This window comes from Opisthocomus hoazin, chromosome 15 (genome assembly GCF_030867145.1).
Source record: "Opisthocomus hoazin isolate bOpiHoa1 chromosome 15, bOpiHoa1.hap1, whole genome shotgun sequence".
NCBI classification, from domain to species: domain Eukaryota; kingdom Metazoa; phylum Chordata; class Aves; order Opisthocomiformes; family Opisthocomidae; genus Opisthocomus; species Opisthocomus hoazin.
The window spans coordinates 9,775,845-9,800,899 of record NC_134428.1 but is presented as its reverse complement, the minus strand read 5'-3'; the positions used below and the strand labels follow the sequence as shown (position 1 = coordinate 9,800,899).

The 25,055-nt window shown below is 51.0% G+C and overlaps 1 protein-coding gene across 2 annotated transcripts in view; it reads right to left on the bottom strand.

Annotated features, from left to right (window-relative positions):
- The window catches only part of CARHSP1 (calcium regulated heat stable protein 1), a 37,909-nt gene extending 16,318 nt beyond the window's left edge, over positions 1-21,591 (bottom strand). Inside the window, exons 1-2 of one of the 2 annotated variants that reach the window (XM_075436638.1) lie at positions 21,568-21,591; positions 1,916-2,108 (exon numbers count right to left, since the gene is read on the bottom strand). In XM_075436638.1, coding sequence (XP_075292753.1) covers positions 1,916-2,088 — 173 coding nt within the window. In that variant the 5' untranslated portion in view covers positions 2,089-2,108; positions 21,568-21,591. Of the gene's footprint in view, positions 1-1,915; positions 2,109-20,509; positions 20,584-21,567 lie in introns of those variants that run through there. The other variant, XM_075436637.1, reaches the window with a different exon arrangement.
- Between the last annotated feature and the right edge of the window lie 3,464 nt (positions 21,592-25,055).

Here is a 25,055-nt window from a genome sequence, read left to right as displayed (position 1 = left end):
AAGTTTACTGAAGTCTAAATAAGATCACTAAAAAAATGTGGTAACAGCTGTGCTCCTTAAATCAAACTAACAGTAAAGAAATACAGCTGAAAGTGTTAAAGAAAGAAGAAATCTTCATTAAATACCTTCATTTCCAGCTCTGTAAAGCTGTGGATGCAGCTGACCCCAGAAGTGCTTGTTACACAGAAAAGCACTCGCTGCCCTGAATAACCCATTAAGTTCAACGGCGTCTTTCAAGGAGATAAAGAACTGGGGGGGAGAAGGCCCCACATTTGCCATGAACCAAAATTAAATAACCCCACTCAATAATAAACCACTGCCTGTCACATTCGTCTTTTCCACACAACTGTGGGGCTAGAGCTCACCTAAAGCTCCTCTTGTTTAAAGAGGGCAATAAAAAAAATATTAAAAAAAAAAGCTATTTTGATTTTCAGGGCAAACAAATACAGCAAGATTCTCACACTAATTAATGATTAAAGAACTGTGGAAGCCAAATAACAAATTCTTTAGTTTTGCAAGAACCAGACTAGGATTAACAGCTGAGAAGAATTACAAAGAGTTCATTATTGACACAGCACTGAGGCAAGCTAGCTTGGAATTGTTTTTCAAGGGCAATCCCCATTATCAAGTCAATTATGTTCCTCTTAGCAACCTACTCCCATCACAAAGTTCAGGGCATTTGAACGCTTTTGGAACTGACAACATATAAATTTTTCTGCTGCTGTTCTTTTTCACCTCATTTGGAATACAGAAGTAATAACATGAAGCATCACTGAGATTGATGCTATTTAAATCTGCACGAGTAACACTGCAAGAAGCAGAAAGGAAAAAGCATGGCACTAGATGAAGCAGCACAAAATAGGCTAGCTGCGGGTTTGAGACCTTTCTTCCCAGTGTTTCCCCTGGCATTGCCAGGCCTCCCTTACACAGAAGTAATGGCAAGACTGGCAGAGGTGCAATGGATTGTCCGCAGCCTCACGTCATACCCTCACACCCTGGTTCAAAGGCCACGAGATTAACAAAGCAGCCCGCATCGCCTTCTGCAGGTCAGCACCTAGTCGGGAGACCCGTGACAGGCACTGGGCATTTTTTACAACAGCCAAACCTCGCACCACCAACATCTGCTGCTGCACTGCGGAGCAGTCCCCTCCGGGCAGGGGGTCCCAGGAGCCTGCACGCACCCCAGGGCCGCAGGAAAGCTCAGGGAGAGAAAGCTCTGCTGTAGCATCGCTGCCTCAAATAACTACCAACAGCAACAAACCTCACCTCATTTTATGGAAAATCTCGTATAATCTTACACAATCAAAGAGATCAGGGTTCATACCTTGAAAACCAACATATTCTTTTACAGGTCTGTTCGAGCAATCCTAAGATGGAGGTATGAAAGCTGAACAGGAGCAGGAAACAAGCCCTCTGAAACGTGACAGGGGCATGGACCATCCCTAAAACATAACCTGTCTGATGGCAGCATAGGTGTCAGCAGTGAAAGCAGGAAAATCTCCAGCGAGGTCTAGGCCAGTGTGACGAGAGGCCATGCCAGAGAAGGAGGTGGAGCTGATGAAGAAACATGAACAGGAAATGGTCCCGAGAGCCACAGCCCCTTGTCTGAGGTGAAGAAAGGCTTCAGACAAGAAACGCGTTTTTGAAAAACCTCAGTGTATTTTCCCCTCCCTGTAAAACCCTGGTCTTAAAGAATGGAAAAGGCTTTGAACACCCTTTATGCAAACAGAGCACGGAGAAACTGCAGGCTATTTGGACTAAAAGCCTGGTGGCACCAGAATTTATGGGAGAAGAGATAAAATACCAAAGCATCTTCCAGACACAACCGTCCCCCCCGACCCCCTTCACCTCGATCGTTGTGCCCAGCGGCAACCGTTGGGTTGTGCCTAGGACACGCAGGGTTCCCAGTACTCACGCTGAAAACGTCCTGGTCCTTCGGGTGGGCAGCGGGCTGGGGATGAGGTACCCTCTCATGGGCGATGGGGAGCGGTCTCTCACCCTGCGGTTTTCAGGCAGATGGAGGGAACTGGGTGAGGGTGGAGAGGTGGGGGACTGCTGCGACGCGGATGAAGCGGGCTCAGAAGACATTCCTGATGCCTGAGAAAAACCTGGAGAGAGAAGAGATCTGACTTAGCCCAAAATGGGAATTGTCCTAAAAGTCACAAATCCTTCGGCTGATGATTCTGTAAGAATATGACTCACTTCCTGTAGATGCGCACGCGGACACGGTTGCACCAAAATCTCCTGCGCTGTGTCAGTGAGTGCACTTTTTAAAGTTTATTTTTAAATCTCACAGCTTTTGTAAGCTGCAGTACGAAGCTCCACTGAAAACAGGTTACTCCACAACTACCACGTGTTTGCTTACTGCTGCCTCACTCACAGGCAGTGGCTCCTGAAGCAGAGCTCAGCCGCAACACCGGGCATCGGCGTGCCCCACACAGCTCCTGGACGGATGGGGTTTGACCACTGCCAGCACACAGGAGCCTCCAGCACCTGCACACAAGCGCGCACTACAAAACAGAAATCGAAGAAGAAGAATGGCTGCAATAAAGGCTGCACCTCGACTGCTGGAGGTTAGTTCTGCTGTGCAAGCGCCGGTGCTAACTTTGTTGCTGCTGCTGAGCTGTTAGCACAGTTCTGTCAGAGCTCACACCACCTTCACCTTGACTGCAAGCAGAAACTCACACCAGTGCTCCCCAATTCACCTCAGAGGGAGGCAGGCAGTTGATTTTCTCTGCCAAGGCCAGGAGCACAGACAAAGCCAGGTGACCTGTCCTGCCTGCCCCTCTACCCCTTCGGCAGTCCTGAGCCTGCCACCGTCCTCCAGCAGCTAGGAAGCCGGCAGCCTGTACCTGCCCTCAGACCCCCCGCAGCCCACCTCAGAGCTGCTCTTGTTCACGTCCTGCAGCCGAGGAGGGAGCCGGGCCCGTTCGCAGCACACCAGCAGCAACACGCGTCTCGTCACACAACAAGCAGAACGCACAGAACCCGTGGAAACAGAAGGACTGACAAGACTGATAGGAGACAGCTGCCCTTCTACACACATGAGCACAAGGCTTACAGGGGCAGCAGGGACAGAAAGAAAACAGTCAGCACTGCTCCAGTGTTGCTGTGCACGTCCCCGTCCGCACTGGAAGAGGAACAAGCTGTGCAAATTAACGAAATTAACCAATAATCCACCACACTCTTAATAAAAGCTCAAAATATCTGGTCGAGTTAGCAAAAAAGTGTGGTGATCTGGGTCAAGAAAATCTCATGAAGGCAAGAAAAGCCGCCTTTAAGGCCAATAGGTTCCTTGAACTGAAATCTCTCCCACCCACTCTGCACCCTCCGTTTGACACCCACGCTCCCCAGCCCATGAATTATGGAGTGGATCCTTCACACGACATCTGAGAGATGCAGCCTTCTTGTCAGTGACAAACTCCCATTATTTCTTCCCGAAACTAAGGGCTAAAATTAAAAAAGGCCTCTTAAGAATGAAGTCACCAGGAAACAAAGGCTTTTGTGTTTCATCGCTCAGGGTGCTGAGAAGGTGGAAGTGGATAGTCATGTTCCCTCGTGCACCAGCTTGAGCTTTCCACACTGTTCTCAGAAGCAACCACTCCACTGAAAACAAAGCCACAGCTTTACGGACGGTGTTGCAGACGGGGATAGCGTTTGCCACCCAGGAGCTAACGCCCTGCCCTGCGTCACGGCACAGCGTGCAGCTGAGACCCAGGCAACACCACAGGGATGGGATTTTCCAGGCTTCCTCCTCCTCCAAGAGACCTGCTGCGCTGGCCGGTACTGGGGAAGTCTCCTCGGATTTTGAAAGACCTCACCTTTGGGTGCCTTGCTTTCAAGGAATGCATGTTTGACATAGCAGGACTACTATAAGTCACAGGGAAAATAAGAGCGAACAATTAAAACCTCCCTCTGATAACGCAGCACACACGGCCTGGCCTTCGCATGAGTGAAAACGCAGCTTTCAGAACCGCACGCTTTCTCTCCCAGCCTAAAGACAAACCAGCCCGTCAGGTGACCAGCCAAACGCAGAGCTGTTCACCCATCCACAGCAATGCAGGAGAGCCAACCGCAAAGTACCGCCTGTACCCTGCCTCAAACAAGGGCAGAGAGGCAGGAGAGCTTTCCCTCCTTTAAAACACAGATGAACCACAAAAACATTTACAAACAAAGAAGGCCAAATGAAGTTAGAAGTGGGCTAGCGTACGCTATTGCTCCCATCTACGTTATTTTTGTGCCTTCTGCTCTGTAAACATAAAATAAAACAGTGATGTAGAACATTCAGTGCCATTTCGCCGTACAAATACCCTTTTTGTTCTCTGCCCACGGCCAAAGCAGATGAATGGCCTCGGCTCTCAGAATTTCTATTACACAAGCCCTAAGGCGTGATCAGAGCTCCGCGAGAGCTGACACGCAAAAGCGGGCGGCTGGAGGCAGCCAGGAGCAGCCGCGCTCGCTGCAGCGAGGAGGGGATGCGAGCGAGCAGCAACAGGCAGCCTGCGGCTACGCTACCACTCAGCAGCAGACTACCGCGGCATGCACCTTGTGTCGCTGCAGGTGCAAGTGCACTGGCACGTCCCTCTGCCTCTCGGGCTTCTCCGACAATCGTAAAAATCGGATGCAACGAAAAGGATCGGACACAGAATTGCCAAGCTCTACTGCATGCGCCACAACAGCGGGACCACAGCTCCTGCGATCCTGCGCTCGGCTTGCTCCGCGCAGAGGATCATTCCAGCCAGACCTCTGGATGCCACAGGTGGGGTTCAGCCATGCCAGTTTGCTGTGGTGCACCCACTGCCTTGCTGCTGCTCGAAACGGAAGGAACTCATCCCCACGGGCAGCACTCCTGGAGCAGCACAAGCGCTTTCCCACCCGTCTGCGCAGCGAGGCAGCCCGGGGCAGGCAGCCCACACAAACGCTCGGACTGAAACCCCATGCCCCCAGCCCTCCCGGCCTTCCTCTTCACGCAAGCTCTGCCTTCAGATGCAGCTACCAGCCATCTTCCAAGCTGCTTTTCAGGCATCATCCTAGGTTCTGAAGCGACCCTCTGCAAATCAAGAATCGCCCCTGCGACTCAACCAGCGCCCTCTCAGCAGCCACGAGTACCTTCCCCCATCTGCGAGCAGCTGAACGAACCCACCTTCTCACACCTCTCGCGAGCCCACCACCTCCCACCCTGCTCCCACAGTTCTCCCCTGTCCCTCCAGTCCAGCTACCGCCCTCGGTGAGGCGAGCAGCACACGGACCCCAGCCAGCACTGATGGAGCGCCACGTGCCAGCTCCCCACGAGCCTCCTGCCTGCCGTGCCTTGCGAAGAGCTGCAAATCACAGCTGCCAACAGCCCAGTGGCGTGAGACTCCTGCTACGGCAGGGACGAGGGACAGTCCAGACAGCATCCCTCTCCTGCTTCAGCCAGCAGAACATTTGCCTTGGGGTGTTTGCAGAACGAATGTAACATGATGCAAGGTGGTGGGATTTCCAGGCTCTTTAGGAAACTCCAACCATGTCACACCTTACCCTTACGTCTGCCCATGTTTAACCACGCATCATTTATCTTTCACCAACAGGATTTTTTAATATTTTTTTCAGACTGTAGGTATGCACCAAACAAAAACATAAATAAATCACAGAAGCTCACAGAAGCGTCATGGAAACAACAGACTAATTTAAAATTTCAAAGCAAAAATGTACTTTTTTTTTTTTTTTACACCACGCATTTTTTTTTTCAGAACAATTGGCCAACATGTACACAAAGAAACCCTAAAATGCTGTCTGTGACAGGTGAGCTACAAAGCACAGAGTGCAAAACATGGAGAAATTTCTGAAATTCTCCACATAATACTACCAAAAAAATCTGTTGACGTAATTAAGCTTGGAGGTACGTAAGTGCCACTGTCACTTCTCTATAGATCTATACATTCATTCTCTATTCTCCTGTAAGTCCACCCCACACCTCTAAAAATACCCTAAAAATCGCAGTTTGGGCAAGTTATCCATTCTGGCCAGCACAACACTACCATGGAAATCTAGTCTCACTTTTAATGAAAGGAAATGCCTGGAAAAAAGTCAGAACAGCTAGGGCAGGGTGCGAGACTCCAGGAAACCTCTGGCTATGAACAGTTTCTTTTTCACCCAACAGAGAGCCCAACAGCTCCAGCGGACACAGAGCTCATCCCCGGGAAGCCTCGCGCTGTGCACCTCCGTGCTCCCGCACAGAGAAAACGCTCTTTCCAGCCTCCTCAGCCAGCGTGGTTTCCAGCTGGAGGAGCTGCTTTCGGGTGGCACCACGAGGGTCTATCAGCAGGACAGCAGTGGCCGCACGTGCCTGGAACACCAGGCCTCTCCTCAAGGAGAGAGCAAGGTTTCTGTGCCCCAGGAGCTGCCGCTTTCAGCTGGGTTTTGCTGGAAGCTGCTCTTTCATTTCAGCCTCTGAGAGGAATGTGGACATCTGAAAGTTTGTTTGTTTTCTGGGCTTTCCTTGGATTTAGAAACTACATCAAGAATCTTTTTAAGTGACTCACTCTTTAATGTCCTGGTTTCCAAATTTATTCTACACAGCTGCATTTCTTCCCTTCTGTAAGGAACTCATGCAGACAAACCCCTGAGCTTTGCCTGCTCTTCTGCTGACGGCTCCCAGCTCTTCTCAGTGAGAGAAAAATCACAGCTCGATGGCACACGGTGAGCGCCGCGGAAACCGATTCTGCTCCAGAGCACCCTTCCCCAGCAGCACGTCCCCTGCTCTCACCTACTGCAGAGGGAAGGCAGCGGGACCCTCTGCTCCTCGCACCACCCTGCCCTGATGCAGGGGGGAGCTGGGAGTGCTCGGCTCCCGCAGGTGCCCCCAGTTCTTCTCCAGCAGCTCCCCGGCCACAGCACGGCTCCCACCTGCAGTGTCTTTCAGAGCACGTTCTGGCACTCGGGCCCTGGTGCACGCCAGGCTCCCGGCGCCGCAGGGCGTCACAGCGCTCCCCCTGCGTCACAGCCACGCGCTTCCAAAACGCACACAATTACAAAACAGCTGCTTCAAAAAGCTTCCCCTTCCAGCTTAGTTTGCATGACTAACTTTCCACAATTAAGACTGGTATTTCAATTAGCACTGAAACTCCGAGGAGTTGCAACATTCGCGTAAGGTGTCAACACAAAGGCTTACGGTGTAAGCGTAACGCTCTCAGAGGCTGCGGAGGCGTGCCCACGCACTGCAGTGGCTTGGCAGTTAATGGAGACCAGGGCATTGCCCTACCATCCCATGCCCAATAAAAGCCTAATTATGTCAACAAAATACAACAAGAAAAAAATCCTATTGCTTGTCTGTGCATACAAATTAATTTGGATTAAAATAGAGTTGAGTTGAAGCAGCACCAGCTATTTCCAAGCATTCTCAGCGAGCACCTTCCCCCCAACCTCTGTGGCTGCCCTCCTGCTCCTCCAGCAAGCACCTTGCTGGGTCTGAAAGCCACGCTGCCCGCGCCGCCCAAACCAGCCCCGCACAGCAGTGACCACAGACAGGGCTGGCAGGGGAACCAAGTCACCAGCAGCCCACGCAGTACAGCACTGAAGATGAGGACTTCTCACAGTCCCGTACGTCCCACTCTCACCTCAGCCGCCAGATGCATGCCGGTTAAGGAGCAGAGTGGATGGCTACATTAGGTGCGTGTTTCAACTGGTTTATAGTTATACTGATGGATACATGGTGATAACCTGGGGCTCATGTTCTCACAGATCAAGATACTCTCTCGCTGGAAATCCAATATTTGTTGTGACTGACGCTGCAATCCTCTCAATTGCCCAGAACAGAGCTGCGCTGGGTCCTTCACTTGCAAGCAAACGCAGGTGGCCATACCTGGCTGCGGCGTGCCGGCTGCCACAGGTGACAGCGCTCACTAGGATTCGCCTAAAGGGAGCGAGCGCACGGTAATACAAGGAGGACCATACTCACCCTACACCTTGTCACACAGCACCTCTGTGGGAGCAGAGCGCAGCAGCACCCAGCAGCAAGGCAACTTCCTCGGAACGATGCCGGGCAGCGGCGGCTGAGTGGGAACAGCACAAAGCTGTCCCCAGACCAGCACACCTCCCCCGCGCCCTCCGACAGCACAAGGCCAAGGCTCCACCCTGCTTACAACAGCTCGCTCACCGGATGCTTTCTGTTTAAAGAACAGATTAAAGGAGATGGAAAACTCTCCCAAGCTCACAGCCAGCCCGGACAAGGAACAGCAGGTCCCAGGCAAGCACCCTCCTCCAGGAGCAGTTCTCAAGCAAGGATGAAGATGATGGTGATAATTAGTGCACGCTAATCAGGTGTGAGCATTGCCCAGTGGCTTAAGCTCCTGTGCACGTAAATCATTGGCCAATATCACAAGTATTTCAATGACCATCACCTGCAACGCTGTTCACTTTGCTCTGGTTACCTCTCACACAAACTACAAAGCCCACAGCAAGGCAGGGGCGGCATGAAGCTGGGGGATTCTCCTGAGCACCCGCCGTGCCCACGCTATCCAGGCCGCAGGCACAAGGCCGTGAGAACAGTATGAGAAGGGCATGGAAACAGCAATGGAAAAACGCTGTCGCAGCGGCGCTGGGAAGCCCTGCCTCCCCAGCCGGGGTGCAGTCTGCGGTGCCGTGACGAGCGGGCCCACAGCACTGCCCAGGCTACGGCTGGAGCCGTCGGCGCTGCACTCTGCACTAGAGCTGCCGTCTGCACAGCATGCGCCTGTCCTGGGCACCGCAACCTGTGTGACCGGACCCAAAACGTAAGCCTGTGGTACGTCAGAAGACTGTGTGTACAGCTTCGTTTCCTCGCTCGCGGAACCCACAGGTTACAGAGCCCCGTGCCTGGAGTAAGCCTGGGCGACAGACCTGCCCACCAGCCCTTGCATGGCCTGCACCAGGGCAGGACACAGCAGCCTCTCGCCAACCACATGTGGTGGGACCAGGCAGGAGACGTCACAGCGGGGACAAGCTGTGACACCCATCCACGTGCCACTGGGGCAGCCAGCAGCCCAGCCCAGTGCCTGTCCGAGGCAGGGCTGCAGGCAGACTGTGAACCATCGCTCCTGGACTAGCAAGACCACAACGCTGAGTCCACACAAGCCCGGGGTGTGCTGCCCGGCGTCTTGCCTTGCTCTCAGCTTGCTGGATGCTGTCTGCATGAACCGCCAGGCTACAAACGCAGCTGTTTCTGCAGCAGCACTGTGACCCTCTGTCGCAGCGCTGCCCAGCTGCTTGCAAACCCACTGCCAGCAACAGCCGCGCTGCCAGCACGGCAGCAGCAGCACACACACCAACTCCCAAAGCCCTGCTCCAAGCGCTCCTTCCCTGGAGCCAAGCACACAACACATCACCACCAGCAGCAGTGCTGGCTTCCCCAGATGTGAGTTAGTCTTCATATGCCCCAGGGACAGGGAAGTGTGAAGGGACACCATAAGAGGACTTCTGCAGTGAAATGGGTGAAGATCAGGATGACTTTACTCCTTCTGATGCTGGCAGCCAGATGTGGCTGCCCAGGACAGAGTTAAGTATGAGGTGAGTACACAGTGGTGCTTACCCTCAACATCTTTCCAGCATCCTGGATGTATGGTTTAAATAAATACCAAACTAAAGGTCACATAGTTGTATTTAATAACCTCCCATGAGTTTTTCCAGACCGTTCATGAGCTCATACAATCTTTTAGCACCACAGTATCCTGAGGCAAGAAGTCCCACAGCTTTCTGTGAAGAAAACCATCTCCTTTTAGTGGACAGTGAGGAGCAGCCCGTTTTACAGAGACATTAAGAAAGGACAGCGAGATCAAAAGACAGAACATATAGCAAATAAGGTAAGAAAAGGAAAGGGAAGGGCATAATATGCAAGGGACCAAATGTGAAAGCAGCGTTAGCTCAGAGGAACACACAGCGGAGGGTGCAGGCTCATTTGTAAATCAAACCTTATGTTTTCTACCACAAGTGACATAAATGGGCTAAAACGCAAGACAAGATACAAACTTCTTCCTGGGGTTCTCCCCCCTTTATTAAATTGCTAAGTACAAAAGAGAAACCTTATGCCTTTTTAAAACACATCTTCATATTTCTAAATCACTCCCCTGATCTGTCACTTCAATGGCTGCCATTTCTCTTTCTGAAACAACAAACCCTACTAGCATCAAATATTTCTAAAGATTTAGCTCGTCAAGAAGTTGTCTGGCTTTGGCCAGAAACAGATATTCTCTGTTGGATGTTTTATGGTCTCCAGCAGAGCCATGGCACTGATCACGCCAGGCTCCTGCTCCCCTCATCACACCTCCCTTCGCCAAGGCTGGGAACTGTTCCTGGACAGCAGCGGCAAGGCATAACGCACCTCATCCTACTCCTGCTAAACAGGCTCAATCGCAGTAAGCTGACGTGTTTCCCAGATGAAGTACAATGTACGGCTGAACAGGGAACAGGCTGTCTCTTCCAGCACTTGCTCTCGAGCTCTGCAGCTCGGCTCTTCCTTCAGCGCTTTTACAAGCCCAAAGCTCTCCCTTTGCCATTACTTCCACGCTGGCACACCCCATGTGAATTTATTCCAGGACTTACTTCATTTTGGCAGAAAATATTTACACCAAAACATGAGAAATATCTTACGTGTCTTGTGTCTAAGCATCTTAGGGCTCATCTGCAAGGCAGATGGGCTTGTACAGTGTCATACTGTTCTAAAGAACAGTTACACATACGTAAATCCCCAGGCACTGCTGAAAACTTCTCCCTGTTTCAGCCTCCACTCGCATCACAAAACTTCCGCCACGATTATGGATAAGTTTGTTCATGTGCAACTTTAAGCCTCTTAAGGCTACTGAAATCCCCTGAAATATTAATGTGGCTCAAGTGTTACTCAGAACAATTAGTTCACTGTGCTTCCTCCCTAATCAACATTTAAAACAGGGGAAAACAGTTCACATTACAGAGATCTATAACCACAGCAATTTAGGAGGCATACAAGTATGGGCAAAGGAAAAAAAACAATCCTCTGAGGAGATTTCATCTGCCAGCGTTACAGCAAGAGGCAGATGGCATGGTGCAGAGTCAGAGGCCACCCACAAATAACCTGATCCTCACACGCGTACCGTAAGGCACCCACAGACCCCAGACGCCTTTTTGCCAGGCCCGGCTCTATTTCCTGGCTGTCCCAACGCACAGGCCATCTCCCAGGCTCACCGCCTGGCACCTCCTACACACATTTTTTAAGCACTCTAGTCTAATAACCTGAGTATATTTCAAATAGATCTCTCTGAAATCAATTGAACAAAAGGTTTGTGATTGAGATGTCATTACGAGCCTGCATCAATACCAATTAATGACCGACAGATACACAATTTACTGAAATACTTCAGGAGACAGAATATCCTCTGTATCTGACAGAAGCACGAAGAGAATTCTCACTTTCTCTTGAGCAACACAGAAATGCTCTTGATTTCCATTAAAGCCTCCTCCTGCCCTACCCTGTCCCGGTTTCCTACCTGCATCCTGCTTCCCAGGCTCCAGCGGCACGACTGCTCCCTACGCAAGCGGCTGCACCCACAATAGGTTTTTCTACCGCAGCAAAGTTTTAAAACTACATTCCACCCGCATGCAAAGTTAGCATCTGGCTTCCTCACTCCAACCAAGGTGGCTTGAGGAAACACGTATTCGGGCTGTGCTAATCGACAGAGCACTCAGAAGCGTAGAAATGCACGCTCCATTGAGTCAAATAAACGGGAACGTTTTTAGACACACACACTTAAGACAGGAAATAAGATGACACACCTAAATTTTAATGGAGAAAGTTCATATATATATATATATATTTTTACAGATCACTGTCTCATTTAACAATTGCATTTTTTTTCTTCTTCCCTCTACCGTATTTCTCAACCCAATTTACAGTGTATCTCACCATGCTGTACGCAAGCCTGTGCTTGCGACCCAGAGAACCCCCTCAGCGTCCTCGTCTCTGAAGCGGAGGGAACAACCTCCTCTGCAGCAGTGTGCAAGGACCAGCCGTGCCCGTACCTTTGGATACGGAACCCTGCCCCGCAGCACGCTGTAAGGCTGACAACAGCCAGCCTTGGTTCCCTGCTCCCATCCAGGCTGGATCGTACCTCTGGAGAGGAACGAGCCCTGGAAGCAGACTTCTCGCCAGCCAGCTTAGCAGAGGGCGGTAGTGCTCACTCGCTCTCTCTGCCAGCGGGTCGCCGTGCTGAGCCTTCGCAGCCCGCGCCTCGGCTGCGGCACGGCTTCGTTAGTGCTGGGCCCGTCCCTGCACTCCACACCTGCCCCACAGCAGCTAGCGGGACGCAGCACACCCACTACCACGGTGCCTGCCCCACGACCAAGCCACCTCCCTGCCAGACGCTCCATGCTGCAGCCGGTGAAGAGGAGACTGAGGCAATGGACCTTCGCGCCCTGCATTCGCGAGTGCTGCTCACAAGCAAAAGCCATACTGACGCTCCACTGGAAGGCAAGTGCTTCATCAACACTACAGCATCAATGGGTAGTTCTTGACTCGCCAGCTGAAATTCTATTTGTTTAACTGAAGTTTATAGGACAAGCACTACGTAAATACACACATTGCACCAATCTGTTTTTTCTTACATAACCAAACTACTTGCAAAACAGAGACTACATAAGCAAACATACAGCACCAACCTACCTGCAAAACAGAAACATTTCCATGTTACCTCACATCTCACCAGACCTCTCCTTCGCTCAGACTGGGCAGCACAGCTGTCCCCACTGCGAGCTGCTGCTTTAGCCAGATCTGCGTGGTCTCCTGCACCGACAGACAGCTCATCCCTACACGGTGTAACCAAACCTGTGACTGCATGAACAGCAACTGCCAAGGCACGCACCCGCAGCTCACAGCCTCCAGAACTGCTTCAGGGACGGCAGGCACTTCGGTAAACACCCCGAACCCTCTGGAAATCGCACGCTACACAAACCCTCCACCACATCCTCTTGGCCTGTTTATTTTCCAGTTTGGAAAACATCACTGATGCTACACTTTACGCTTCCTGGAACAAAAATTCTTTTTAGTCTCAAAACTGGCTTACAATACCAACAGTCCAGCAAGTCTACTGTAGGCAACACACCAATCTTAGCTGACTAACCAGAAAATGGACCTGCGGGGAGTCTGATTGCTTTCCCCAGTTACCACGTGTGCACAAACTAGTCTTTCCTGCTCAGCACATCCACTTTCTGCGTTCAGAGCCAGCTGAATGGCAAAAGGAATCGTATTGTGCTTTCCTGGCTGCAAAACCGCAGCACCAGCACAGGCACGTGCGCGAGGCTGCATTTCGTGACTACTTACACGTCAACAGAACTATTTACCAGGCTGTGATTTGGAGAGCCGTGGCTCCAGCGATGTGCTGGAAGTGTACAGAACAGGACAGAGCTGTGCAGAATCACAGAGGCTGTCGCTGTTATTTATGCCTACCGAATCAATGCTCAAAAGCCAACACAGACCAAAGCAAGGGAACAGGCAACGTAAGCTTCTCAGGGAAGGTAAAAATCAGCTGTTACAGCTGAAAAAAAGCAGATGCATCTTAAGGCATCTGTGTTCTTCAGGTATAAAGCTAAAAATCAATATAGAAGCACATGTTTAATAGAAAATCATACTGAGCATTGTAGGACAGCAGTCACCACCCCAAAACAGCTGTATCTACTTCAACTGCAAACTCAGCGGGAACGGGACACACAAGCAGAGCAGCCACCACACACAGCAATGGCGGTGAGCATCTTTATGACAGATTATTTTGATTCAATTCACCTGTTCGGTTACGCGACTTTAAGAAGCCAACATTCTCCAGATTTGCTCTCTGGGAGCTGGCAGCAGCCTCCCCCGTGCTCACAGCCACACACCAGCAGAACACCAGGGTAACCAGACCTATCGACTAGCTCCAGGCCTCCTGCACCAGGCCTGGGGCGAGGAGCCACGAAAACAGCCAAACCTAGCAAACCGTATGCACCGAGGGCAGGGTGTGGGCGAACAGGGGCTCCGACAGCCAGCTGGCAGCCTTGACTAGGATGGACGAAACCCGAATGCAAGCTGGGTTCTGCCCACTATGCACCCCCCGAGCAGCCCAGCTGGGAACGAGCCCCACGCACACACCGCAGAACACGCCAGGGATGGGGATCCACCTTCAACGCACCCTCTCCCGCAGGGCTCTCGGGGGAAGCTTCTTCATATGTCCAAGGCTCGCAGCCAACACCGGACCCTGCGAGCTGCGACCCACAGACTCTCCTGCCAAAAGCAGGCAGGCGTCCCGCTTGCAGCCGGGAGGGAAGGGCTGCTGGGGTGCTCCTTCCTACAGCAGCCCCACACACACAGCACTGGGGTGCAGTCCTGCCCGCGAGGGCGTAACACAGCGCACAAAGGGCCTGTACAGGAGTGACACGAAGCTGGAACAGACCCACAACCAAGAGAGATTCGAGCTCAGCGAGAAAACAAAGGCAGGGATACGTGTAACCATGCCTTTGTTATTTTTATCTAGACCAATGTTTTGGACCAAAGCTGGTGTTGCACATCTAAGACTCCTCAGATAAGCTTGCACGTCTGCCTGCCTCAGGAGCAAGCTGCCAGTGCAGAACAAGTTGTGTCACGGGGCTGGGAAACCAGGTGCATGCACATCTGGTGTGTTCACCCTGGTCTTGGTGGCCAGGAGATCCCGGGCTGCACAGCTGCATGTCGGTGGGCTCCCAGAGAGAGTTCACCCTCAGGATCCGAGCCAGGGAAGAGGCACCGCTGCTGCCCAGCCACACTAAGCTGTTCAAGAACAAATTCAGATCGGGTCCCGGACCCCAGTCACAGCAGCCTAGCCAGCGTCCAGCAAAACCACTTTTCTGCCCAGGGGCTGGTACAAATGCCACGGCAGCTCTGCACTACTCTTGTTTCCCACTTTATTCCTCTGGGACGATTTTCAAGAGGGGTTTGTTTACATGAAAAGCCTGAGGGACAGCAGGGTGGGAAAGGTCAGCATGTGAAAATCTGATGGTGCAGGCAGCAGCATGCTGACACCGTGGCCCCGGGATGCTGCTGGCAGTGCCTGTGCCACAGCTCGGCCGGATCCAGCCTGGCCTGGCTCCAGCAGTGACCTCCTTTCCCGACGTCCCTGCCACGGTGGATAAAAGACACTGCAGCACATCGCTTGTTCCCAGGGAGAGAGGGGAGAGAGGCCTTTCTTGCCTAAACCCGGTACTGGCGAGCGAAAAGTGAAAACAAAATTTAAAAAAAGTAACCTATCAGAAGACAGTGGAGCTGCACAGGTACGTATGTAAATATACATTTTTTATCCTCTAGAACATCTGTTCTGAACATCCATGAGAACAATCTTTAGGACTCTGCCAGAGTTCCTGGGACAGGGAAAAGCAGCCTTTCTGCATGGAAACAAAGCGCATGTTTATTCAGAAACTGAGACTTCTGTAAGACTACTTTTCAGATACATTTTCCATAACACCATAAAGCAGAAAGTGAATACAAATATTCACTCTATTTACTCTCTCCCCTACCAGTAAGATGAAAAACCCACCACGTGAAATACTTTGAAGTACTTTCAGAACTCCTCCTACCAGTCTCCATCACAAAGAGGCTCTATGAAAAGGCTGTCACCACATGTCATAATCCCCATTGCTAGATTTTCTCCAAATATTGGAGGAAATCGAGTCACAATTGACACAGCCGAGTAAGCTCTGCCCTTCCTGGCTGCTGCCAGCAGAGCTCCTGGTCCGGACCCGCCGCTGCACAGACAGGCACTGCCTTGCTGAGCTGGGTGAAAAAATCCAAATCATTTACTCGCACCTCAGTAACAGGTGTAAGTTTGGTAAACAGGAAATTATTTTAGGTTGCTTTTTGGTGGTTTCAATTACTCTTTTAAGTAATTGTCCAGAGGCTGCAATCATGACTGTGGTTTACTTTAATCAAATAACTGATGTAACTGAAAATCAGCAAATGCCTATGACCAGCCTTCTGAAATCATACCATGAAGAGAAATCCACCAACCAAAAATCACCGAGAAGGCAGGAGCTCATAAAACAATATAGTCCCTATCGCTAGAGTGCCTTGGTCAACCCGACTGGCTGCGCAGTGTAAACGAATCAAACAGTAGATGAGTACTAACATAAAAAGAAAATTCCTCCCCAACTGGACAGGCAAGGTTAAATGTTGAGCTCCCGCTCAAGGCACCAACACGTGCTTTGCTTTTTGTCTTGGGGTCAGCCTTAGCTCTTAACGCCCTGCCGCTTCTGAAGCCATACTCTGCTCACGAGGCATGCCAAAGGACCAGCATGGTTTAATATTCAAGAGGAACCATCAGGTCAAAGTCCTCTGCTCTCCTTTCCCCTCACAAAACAGTCTGTGATCAGATCAGGCACGGAGCCATCGGGGTAAGGAACACAGCACACACACACTTACGCATCTTTTCCAGAAAACTGTAATAAAGCCCTGCCCTGCAGTGCTGTTCTCGGTGGAAAGCCACCCAGGGATTTAACTGCAGGTTATTTTGTCTCCTCCATGCCTTTACCCCTCCGCTATACGATCACCCTTCTAAAGGAGGCTGCAGCTCAACCACAAGCTCACCTTCCTCGACCCCGTTGCTAGGTGAAATGTGTGGTCACAGGGCACCAAACAGAATTATTACCCAAACAGCCTGGCAAGAACCCAAAGGCCAAATTCACATTTGCTGTCCTTGAAACACTCTAGTATTTAAACATCTGTCAAGACCTCCACACCACCTTCAGCTCCTCCCTGGAGAAACGCAGAATTCCAGGCAGGTGTCAGATAAGCCTGCAGAGCCTAACACTCACACCGTGGATAATGGGTCAAAAACTTAACATTTGCTTCCTTTAGGCTACTATTCAGTTTCCAAATTGCATTAATAATGCAGCAACCTCTTAATGTGAGTGTCATTACCCCCAAGATATTCAATCATTATTTAAAAAGGATTTCTTAGGTTACTTCATTATCTGTGTTTTAAATCGACCCAGTGAAAAAAGCAGCTGTGCAACAGCCTCAGACCTGTGAACCAGCAAACCTGTGAAATCAGACAGCAAGGCTGTGACACCGGAGGCACCGCTGAAACGAAACGTGATGTTACCGAAGAAGGAGGGGGGTTTCCAGGCCATGGGTGCCCTGGCCGTTAGTGCGGGGTCACGGTCCCAGGACAGAACCCCCGCCCCATTCACCCACACGGCCAGGCCTGGGAAGATGCGGCTTGACTCGCACGGCGTTTCACAGTTTCCCTGGGGGACAGCACACAACAGCAGTGCCACTTCAACGTACTCCGCGTGCCCCAAAAACGGCAGGGAGCAGAGCTAAGCAAGCATCTTTCTGCACCACGCAGAGCCAAAGCGAGCGTCGGTCCGGCTCCTCTCCCCAGCACCCCACAGCTGCACCGAGGCGGGGACAGCGCTCAGAGGTGCCACCCCGTGACACGGCCGTCCCCATCTCTGCATCTTCCGCTCCTCTATGGCTTTTCGCTCTTAGTAACTAGCTGAGGGGAAAAAAATCAAAGTCTTCCCCCAAAGCGATCTCGCTCGTGCCCGTTTACAAAAACCAGGAGGCAGCTGTTTGCTCTCCGCAAGGGGAGATGTGCAAGCAGCAGCGTTGCAAGAGGCAGAGCTCAACGCCAGGCACGCAGCGCTGCCTTCGTTAGCCGCGCAGACACCCGCCACTGCCCCGTTCGGTGCTCGTCCTGACAGCGGGGGCTACACCACGCAAGCCACATCCACGCGCCGGTCACGAAAAAGGAGAACAGGCACAAAGAAAAATCCTGAAACCGCTACCTGGCTAGCAGAGGTCAGCTCAGGGAAACCAAATTACAGAACAGAAAGAGCAGAGCGCAGCGCAAGGCTACAGCTGCTTCACCCAGGCTCCGAGTGGCCCCCCGACAGGCAGCGAAGAGCAGAGACGAGCAGAGACCAGCACGGGAGGCAGGGGAAACGACGACCACTGATCTGCGCAGGGGCTGCCTCGGGCACAAGGGAAAGACACTCTCCGACTGAGACAGCAGAAAGCAAAACAACTGTCTCTGCCCTGCCCGGAGAGAAAAGAGAAAGCCGTTAGTCAGACGAATGCTTTCTATTTTTCATTTTATCCGAGCTATGCGGGGGAGCGACGCACTACACACCCCCAAATCATCACTCCCCATTGCTCCTTTCTCCACGCAGTCGTTCAGCTGTTTCTCTTTGGTTCTCCACATCAACCTGTTGCAAAAAGCAGGGTTTGAGCTTTGTTGTTCTTTTCTGTGCAGAAAAGAGAAGAAAAGACCCCAAACGCACACCATTTCATTCCTTTTTTCCTGCTCGAAGACTGCCAGCCCTCAGCTGCGCAGACTGCTGCTCCCAGCCCCGTGGTCCACCGGCCCCCCGAGAAAGCAGCTCCCAGTCCCAGGGATGGGGTGCGACCCCCGCTCGCACCGAGGCGCTCCCCTCCCCTGCTCTGCGGCGGAAGTCAAGGGGTTTTGCACTTTTCAAACTCAATTCCTCTCCTTCGTCTCTGTCAGAAGCCTCCCAGATGAGGGACAGATTAACCGTCAACTCTCACCACCAACACCCAGCATGTTTATCAACAGAGACCTGAACAGTTACAACTTCATTACATTTTGCAAATGACAACCCCCATCAGTCTTCCTCCAGGTTTCAAGCAGTTGCGACCAACCCCTGCCAAGTCAACTGCAGGGGCAGTGATCCAAAAACGGTTCCTGATAGCACTTGAGACAAATACAGACAAAAAGGTGAAACCTGCAACAGCTTTCACCCTGAAGCCACCCTAGCCACCACCAGCAGGTCCCATTCGCTCCTGTGCCCCACAGCCTGCTGATGGGGAAACGGAAACAGGGCAAGGATTTCTTGACTTCTGCCACTGCCAGGCTTAGCACCAAGAACAACCTCGGCCACTACTGGTCCTATCACCTGGAAACAACCCCCTACACATTTCACCCAGAGAATCACATTTCGTGTCGTGCACTACAAACGCGGTCTGGCAGGTTGCTGCCAGGGAGCTTTCCTAGCAGTAGATGCATCCATCTTCATGGTATGTTTAATTATTGAAGTGCATCTAAAGACTGGATTCACCAAAATCACACCACTACCCAAAAAGCAACAGTCATAAGAGAAGACAGAAGTCAGCATCACCTGGCCTTGTCTGGCTACTTTCAAGTTGCTTGTATGCAAATGTTGCTGTGCATACACATGTGCAAGTAAAGGAGGGGACGATGCTGGCGAAAATGCTTACACCCGTGGGCAAACCACAGGGGCAGAAGCTCAGGGCAGTGGGGAGGGTAGCCGTGTCGAGAAGCACGTGCACGGGACACGGGGGGACAGACAGGCAGCGCAGCTGCACGTCAGTCGCGTCACACGTGGTGTCACGACGCACACAGGGCTGCGGGATGAGCTCCGGACTCAGCTCTGCCCCTGCAAAGGGCCACTCGCGAGAAACGGGCTTTCTCTCCTTTTACACCCCCACGCACCTCGTGAAAATATATCCACTGCCAGAGAACAGTCCCGTCTTCCCGGCAGTTTCTTTGGCACACAGAGTTTTCTTCCATAAACACACAAAGTCTTCATATAGGCATGCTTTTTTTAAAAAAAAATTATCCTCACTACATATTAGTTAAGCATCTTTAGATTTAACGAGACACTCAACTGCATTTGTGAAAGTGCAAGCCCCCTGCAGCTATGTTCACGGGACTTGCTATCTTCCATTATTAATAATCAACAGAAGGAAATAAGACATGTTTGCCAAATGTAATATAATAATCAGAAGGTGAAGGTTAAGAACATCAGTCAAAAAACCCGCCTCTCAACCTCACAAAAAATAATGGCCAGGAGGGTCACGTCAGAGCAGCCTTAAAACTTCCCCAGACGCTCCAAGAAACCAAATCTGGCACCACAGAGGGTTTTGCAAGCGCTTCTCAGCAGCACCGGCAGTTCCAGCAAACACAGTGCCAGAAAAGAACTTCAGATCCCCTCCCGAAAAGCCAGATTCAGAGGCACAGATCCAAAAACTCTTCTGCCAGGGCAAGAAGCAACACGCGCGCACACTCAAGGCGCAAAGGGAAGACGAAACCAGGGCTGGTTTCCCCAGGTTTAACGAGCAGAGGCGCTGGCCGCAGCCGCGGGCTCTCCAGCAAGGCTCGGGGGGAAGCTCCGCAGCCCCCTCCAAGCAGCCGGCGCTGCTCCCCCTCCTCCTTCCTAGTGAGAGCAAGCTCTTAGTTAGCACGCTTCGTCTTCCGCGAGATTTCTAAGATCAGCTATTCTGAGTGTAACAACGACACATCCTCAGTTCTGAAACGCAGAATAAAAAGGAGAAGTGTTAAAAAGAGAAAGCAAGCAAGCAGCCTGGCCCTAACGCCGCCAGGGCGGTAGAGGCTGAGAAGCTGAGGAGCAGCACACCCGGCCGGCTGCCCTGCCCGGCCCTGCCCTACCCTACCCTACCCCCGGGCTGCCCGGGCCCTTCCCGCCCCGCTCCCGGCCGCCCACGCAGCGGCCCGCACCCCCGGCCCGGCGCCCCGCTCACCTCGGCCCCGACGCGCTGGGCGGCCGCTGCGGCCGGGCCGGGCTGGCGGGCGGCGCTGCTGCCCCCTCGCCGGGAAGCCCCGCCCCCCTCCCGGGGAGCCCCGCCCCGCCCGGGGTCCCAGGGGGCAGAGCCGGACCCGGTGCGTCCCAGTGCCGCTCAGCGAGGAGGGCTTCGCTGCTTTGTGCTTCGTTCTTTTGGCGCTCCCCGCGGAGCTGTCACGGCGCCGGGCTCCGGGCACCGGCCAAGGCGCGCGCTGGCACCGTCACACAGGTGAGGATGACACCGGGGGAGGTACGCGCTCTTTCAGCCAACCCCCGTCACGGACGAAACTGCCGGTGAAACGGCCGCAGACAGATTTTGGCAGGGGTTATTTCCACGAGGAAAAATAAACAGCAGTCCTGTAACACAGAGCAGTTGATGCGAGAGCGGGCATCGGGGAGAGGTCACACAATGCGAGGCAGCCAGCTCCCCGTGTCACCCACGTGGTCGTCTTCCACAGCACCTCACCTCTCTGCCCACACAAGGTCTTACCCCTTTGTGAGGCACACAGTGATGGGACTGATGACATCTCTCGCTTAAAACATTCATTTTATTCCTGGAAATCTCTTCTCTCTTGCTTTGTGTGGAAAAACTGACTGGTTTTTCCAAGGTGGAGGAGGCTGAGGGGGAGCACCATCCAACCCCCCAGCCCCATGGCCTGGGACTGCAGCTGGGCGCCCCGCAGAAGTTCAGCACTCCCGCGTCACCCCCTCGTCCTTTCCCCCTCTCCCTCCCGTTCCCAACCAGACATGCACGGCCCGTGGGAGACGCGTGACAGCGAGGGCCCACAGTCGTGAGGCTGGCTGCCACCAGATCGTGGGGCTGGGGGACCGTCCACGTCGGCGTGCATCTCCCCAGCTATCGCAGTCAGGAAACGCGATTTTGCCTGCTGCTTTTTTCACCGGCTGCTGGGAGACAAAAGAGGTTCCCCCTCAGCTCCAAGCTGTCTGCCTCCCCTTCTCCCTTTCCCCAGTACAACTACTGCCGACCAGTTAACCACCCCCAGCACAGGTGCCTACCTTGGTCCCTCTGTCTGGGTGCGGGGTGGCCGTTGGCGGCTGCTTCCCAGGACGGCGGCAGGGCTGGGCACCCTCCCCAAGGCCACCGCTGTTGGGTCGGGCAGCACAGGGCCCCTTGCTGTTGAGAGGAGGGCAGGTCGGGGCCTGGAGCTGAGGGGCTCTCCTGCCTCTGCCTTGCCGGCGGCTGGTCCCCCGTGTACTCAGACGCAGCTCTGGGTGGCTGCAGGGACTGAGCACTCCCTCAGCAGTCCTGACAGGGAAAACAGAGAGGGATTTCTTGATAGCACAGCATCATTACACCACTTTTCATTCAAAGTGCAATTACTTACACATTTGAGTCAAGGAAACAAGTGTGTAGGGGGGAAATGTATCAGCTAGTGTGATTCATTAGTAAAGGTGCGTAACACACGTCCCTGCGCAGCAGGCAAGGATGAGGTGGCTTGAACAGCTCTTAATAATTAGATGGGTGCTGGTATTCAACGTAGGGCAAATATCATCCACCTCTATTAGAAAGGCATGAACTAGTCTAGGATGGCTCCACGCATCCCAAAGGCAATCCTGATTTCCAGTTCCTACTTCTGCACTGGTTTGGGGAACTATTTAATCTAAAAGACATGGCAGGCACAGCACAAAGAGTGTAGGCTGGACATTAATGAACTGTGCCTGGAAATTAGAAGCAGGCTCTTAATGATCGGACCAATTGGATTTTAGCAGAGAATAATAGGAGGAAAAATACCCTAAACTCCTTGAGTACGTGGCATATGAAGCATGCTTCAGTCCAGAGTGCTCCACTGCACTGTATGTTCTGATATCGAGAGAGCAATGCAACATCTATATGCCAAATGAGAAGCACGTGACCTGCCTTTCACTTCAAGCTGTTTACTATACAACAGGATACAGTCATTCTGTTTTATAAGATCAATTTTTTCACACCAGGTATTTGACAAGTTATTGTGTGCTCCCACTATCTTAATCATCTGTAATTTTGAATCATGCTTCAGAGGAGTTCTGTGCACTTTGCAAAGCGTAGGAATTGAGGACATCTTTGCTGTTCTCAGGTAAATCATAGTAGCAAAACCAGGGTTAAAAAATGGTCGTAAAGAAACAAATCTCCCTCTGTGGTTAGAGTTTAGAATTAGGTTAATGTTAATTACAGATACAAATAACCTTACAAACACTTTACAAAGATTTGAAATAATAAAAAAAAAGTCTCAAATTGCCATACAGTCATCAATAACACAGGGTAGTAAAAGCAGCACTAACACAACCTTCTCAACAAGAACTTAGCCAAATATCTTTCCACCTTTTCCTCAGAGGGAGGATTTAGCCCCCAAACTTAGCTACCAAATCCAGAGCATTCTTAATAGCAGGGTGAGGAACAAGCTCCAGACCCACACAGTCAAACTTGGGACACTGTCATGGACAAGGAGCAAGTCAGCTCCGGGTTGTAACCACCTCCCAGTTTGTACTCCCGGAAGGTGTACCAAAACCCTACTGAACAGGTATTGCTTACCTCTTAATTCGGTCAGTTGGCTCTTTCACTTGGCTAGTGATATAGTGAGAGCTGGTATGAGCTGGCCTTTAGCAGGCTTATCTTCTTCTGTTCATTCTTCCTTTTCTTATACTAAAACAGCTCCATGCTCTTCCTCCCATGATTGACACGTAGGTGAAATTTAGTTGTCTTTACTAGGAAGCAAAGGACTTAATACCAGCGCAGGAGTCATCAGTGAGCAGCTTGGCAGGAGGCATAAGCTGTCCAGTCACTGCAGATCATTTTTTCTCTTGGCTAGCACATCTTCAGGTTCCATTCCTTCCAAAGAAAGATTGTATTTATCATAAGCAGAGGAATCTTTCAATGCATGAAATCAGACAGAAGCTATACAGCTACCAAATATTTTAGGGTCAGTCAGGCTGTCTGTCCGTTGGTCCTGAGGCAGTCACCTAATATTCATCTCTCAAACCTGTTCTTTCGGATCACTTGTCTTCACAGTTTTTTACTTTAGAAAAAATAATGTATATGGATTGTGCTGAAGTACAAACACAGAAAAAGTGAGCTTTTCAGCAAGGTAAGCTCCAGGGAAATTGTGGTGTTTTAAGACCAATATGTCTTGTCTTCTCTGTGTTTTTACTTCACAGGCAATAGGCATCCTTAAAATAACCCAAACTCCATTCTAGTAGCAGAACAAGGCCTTAAAGAACTGTTTACACTGCCGTTTGCTTTTCGTTTTGTAACTACTGACTACCTGTCAGAAATAAAATATTCTCCCCTGCTCCCTCTTCAGTTAGCATCTTCTATGCCTTACTCCTGTTGTTTGTATTTGCTCTCGATTATTATCACAAGTTGCCTCACTAGTTGCACCTCACTAGTATATAGCATTGAATTAGGAAACTACTTTTTGGAATGCAAAATATAAAAGTAGCTGCTCAACAAACACATTACTACAGCCTTCATACAGATTTCCAATTTAAACTGGAACAGAGATCAAACTGACTGATATTTGGCTAGGTCTAACAGATGTCATCATCAAAAGATGGCTGCTAGTTAACCAGTCAGACTACTAAGCCAGTCTTTGACAAATGTGGCATACATATCATGTTGTGTTATCTGTAGTTATTTAAATGCATTTGTTTTACCACACACTGGATGATAGTATTTGTAATTCACAATGAAGAATAATGATGATAATAATCACGTAATTCACACTGATGATATGCTGATAGTTAATTATAGCAAAAAAAAAACCAAAAGGGAAGCTGTGCTCTGTCCAAACACATAGCAAAATCCTTATCATGAAAAAGAGCCTACAAAACAATGCTATCATACAAGCGGCTTGGGTTGTTTTTATGACCTGCCTCGATAGATGGCAACTGCCTGGAGGAAAACCACAAACACTGCGTGTGTAGATAGCAGCATCACTTGAACGTGTGGCAGCCACTGCTCTTAGGAACTGAAACACAAAGGCTGGCAATTTTCATTGACAGCTTATGGTAAGAGGCTTCTTCTTCCCTCACTACCTGGCCATCTTCAGAATATGCACTGCTGTCCTCTTTTCCCAGCTCGTCTATTCTGTTTAGATCCCAAACCGCACACAGAGGTCATGCCTGTGCTTAAACGTTGCATTCCGCAAAGAGCTCTGTTCATTATCAGTTGATTCTTTGCGATAGCTGTAACTAAACTGGTATAAATATCTTTACATCCCGAGGGCTGAGATTACTATTTCTGTCGGGAAAAGACTGGCTCTTACGAGCACTATGACTTGACAGGGTAGCTAGAGTCTTCCAAAATGCTTGCAAATGCAACATCCTGCACAGCAAGAAAAAAACATCAACAACTGGAATTTTGTTCTTGAAGAAAGGATTAGATGAAAATTCCCATGGGGCTAGAACTATTAAGCGAAAGGAAACAGAGACAGAAAAGCATACGATGGAGAGATCAGCACAAGACTCCAATGTCCCAGCATCTAGAGGATTCTCTATACTTCTGTATT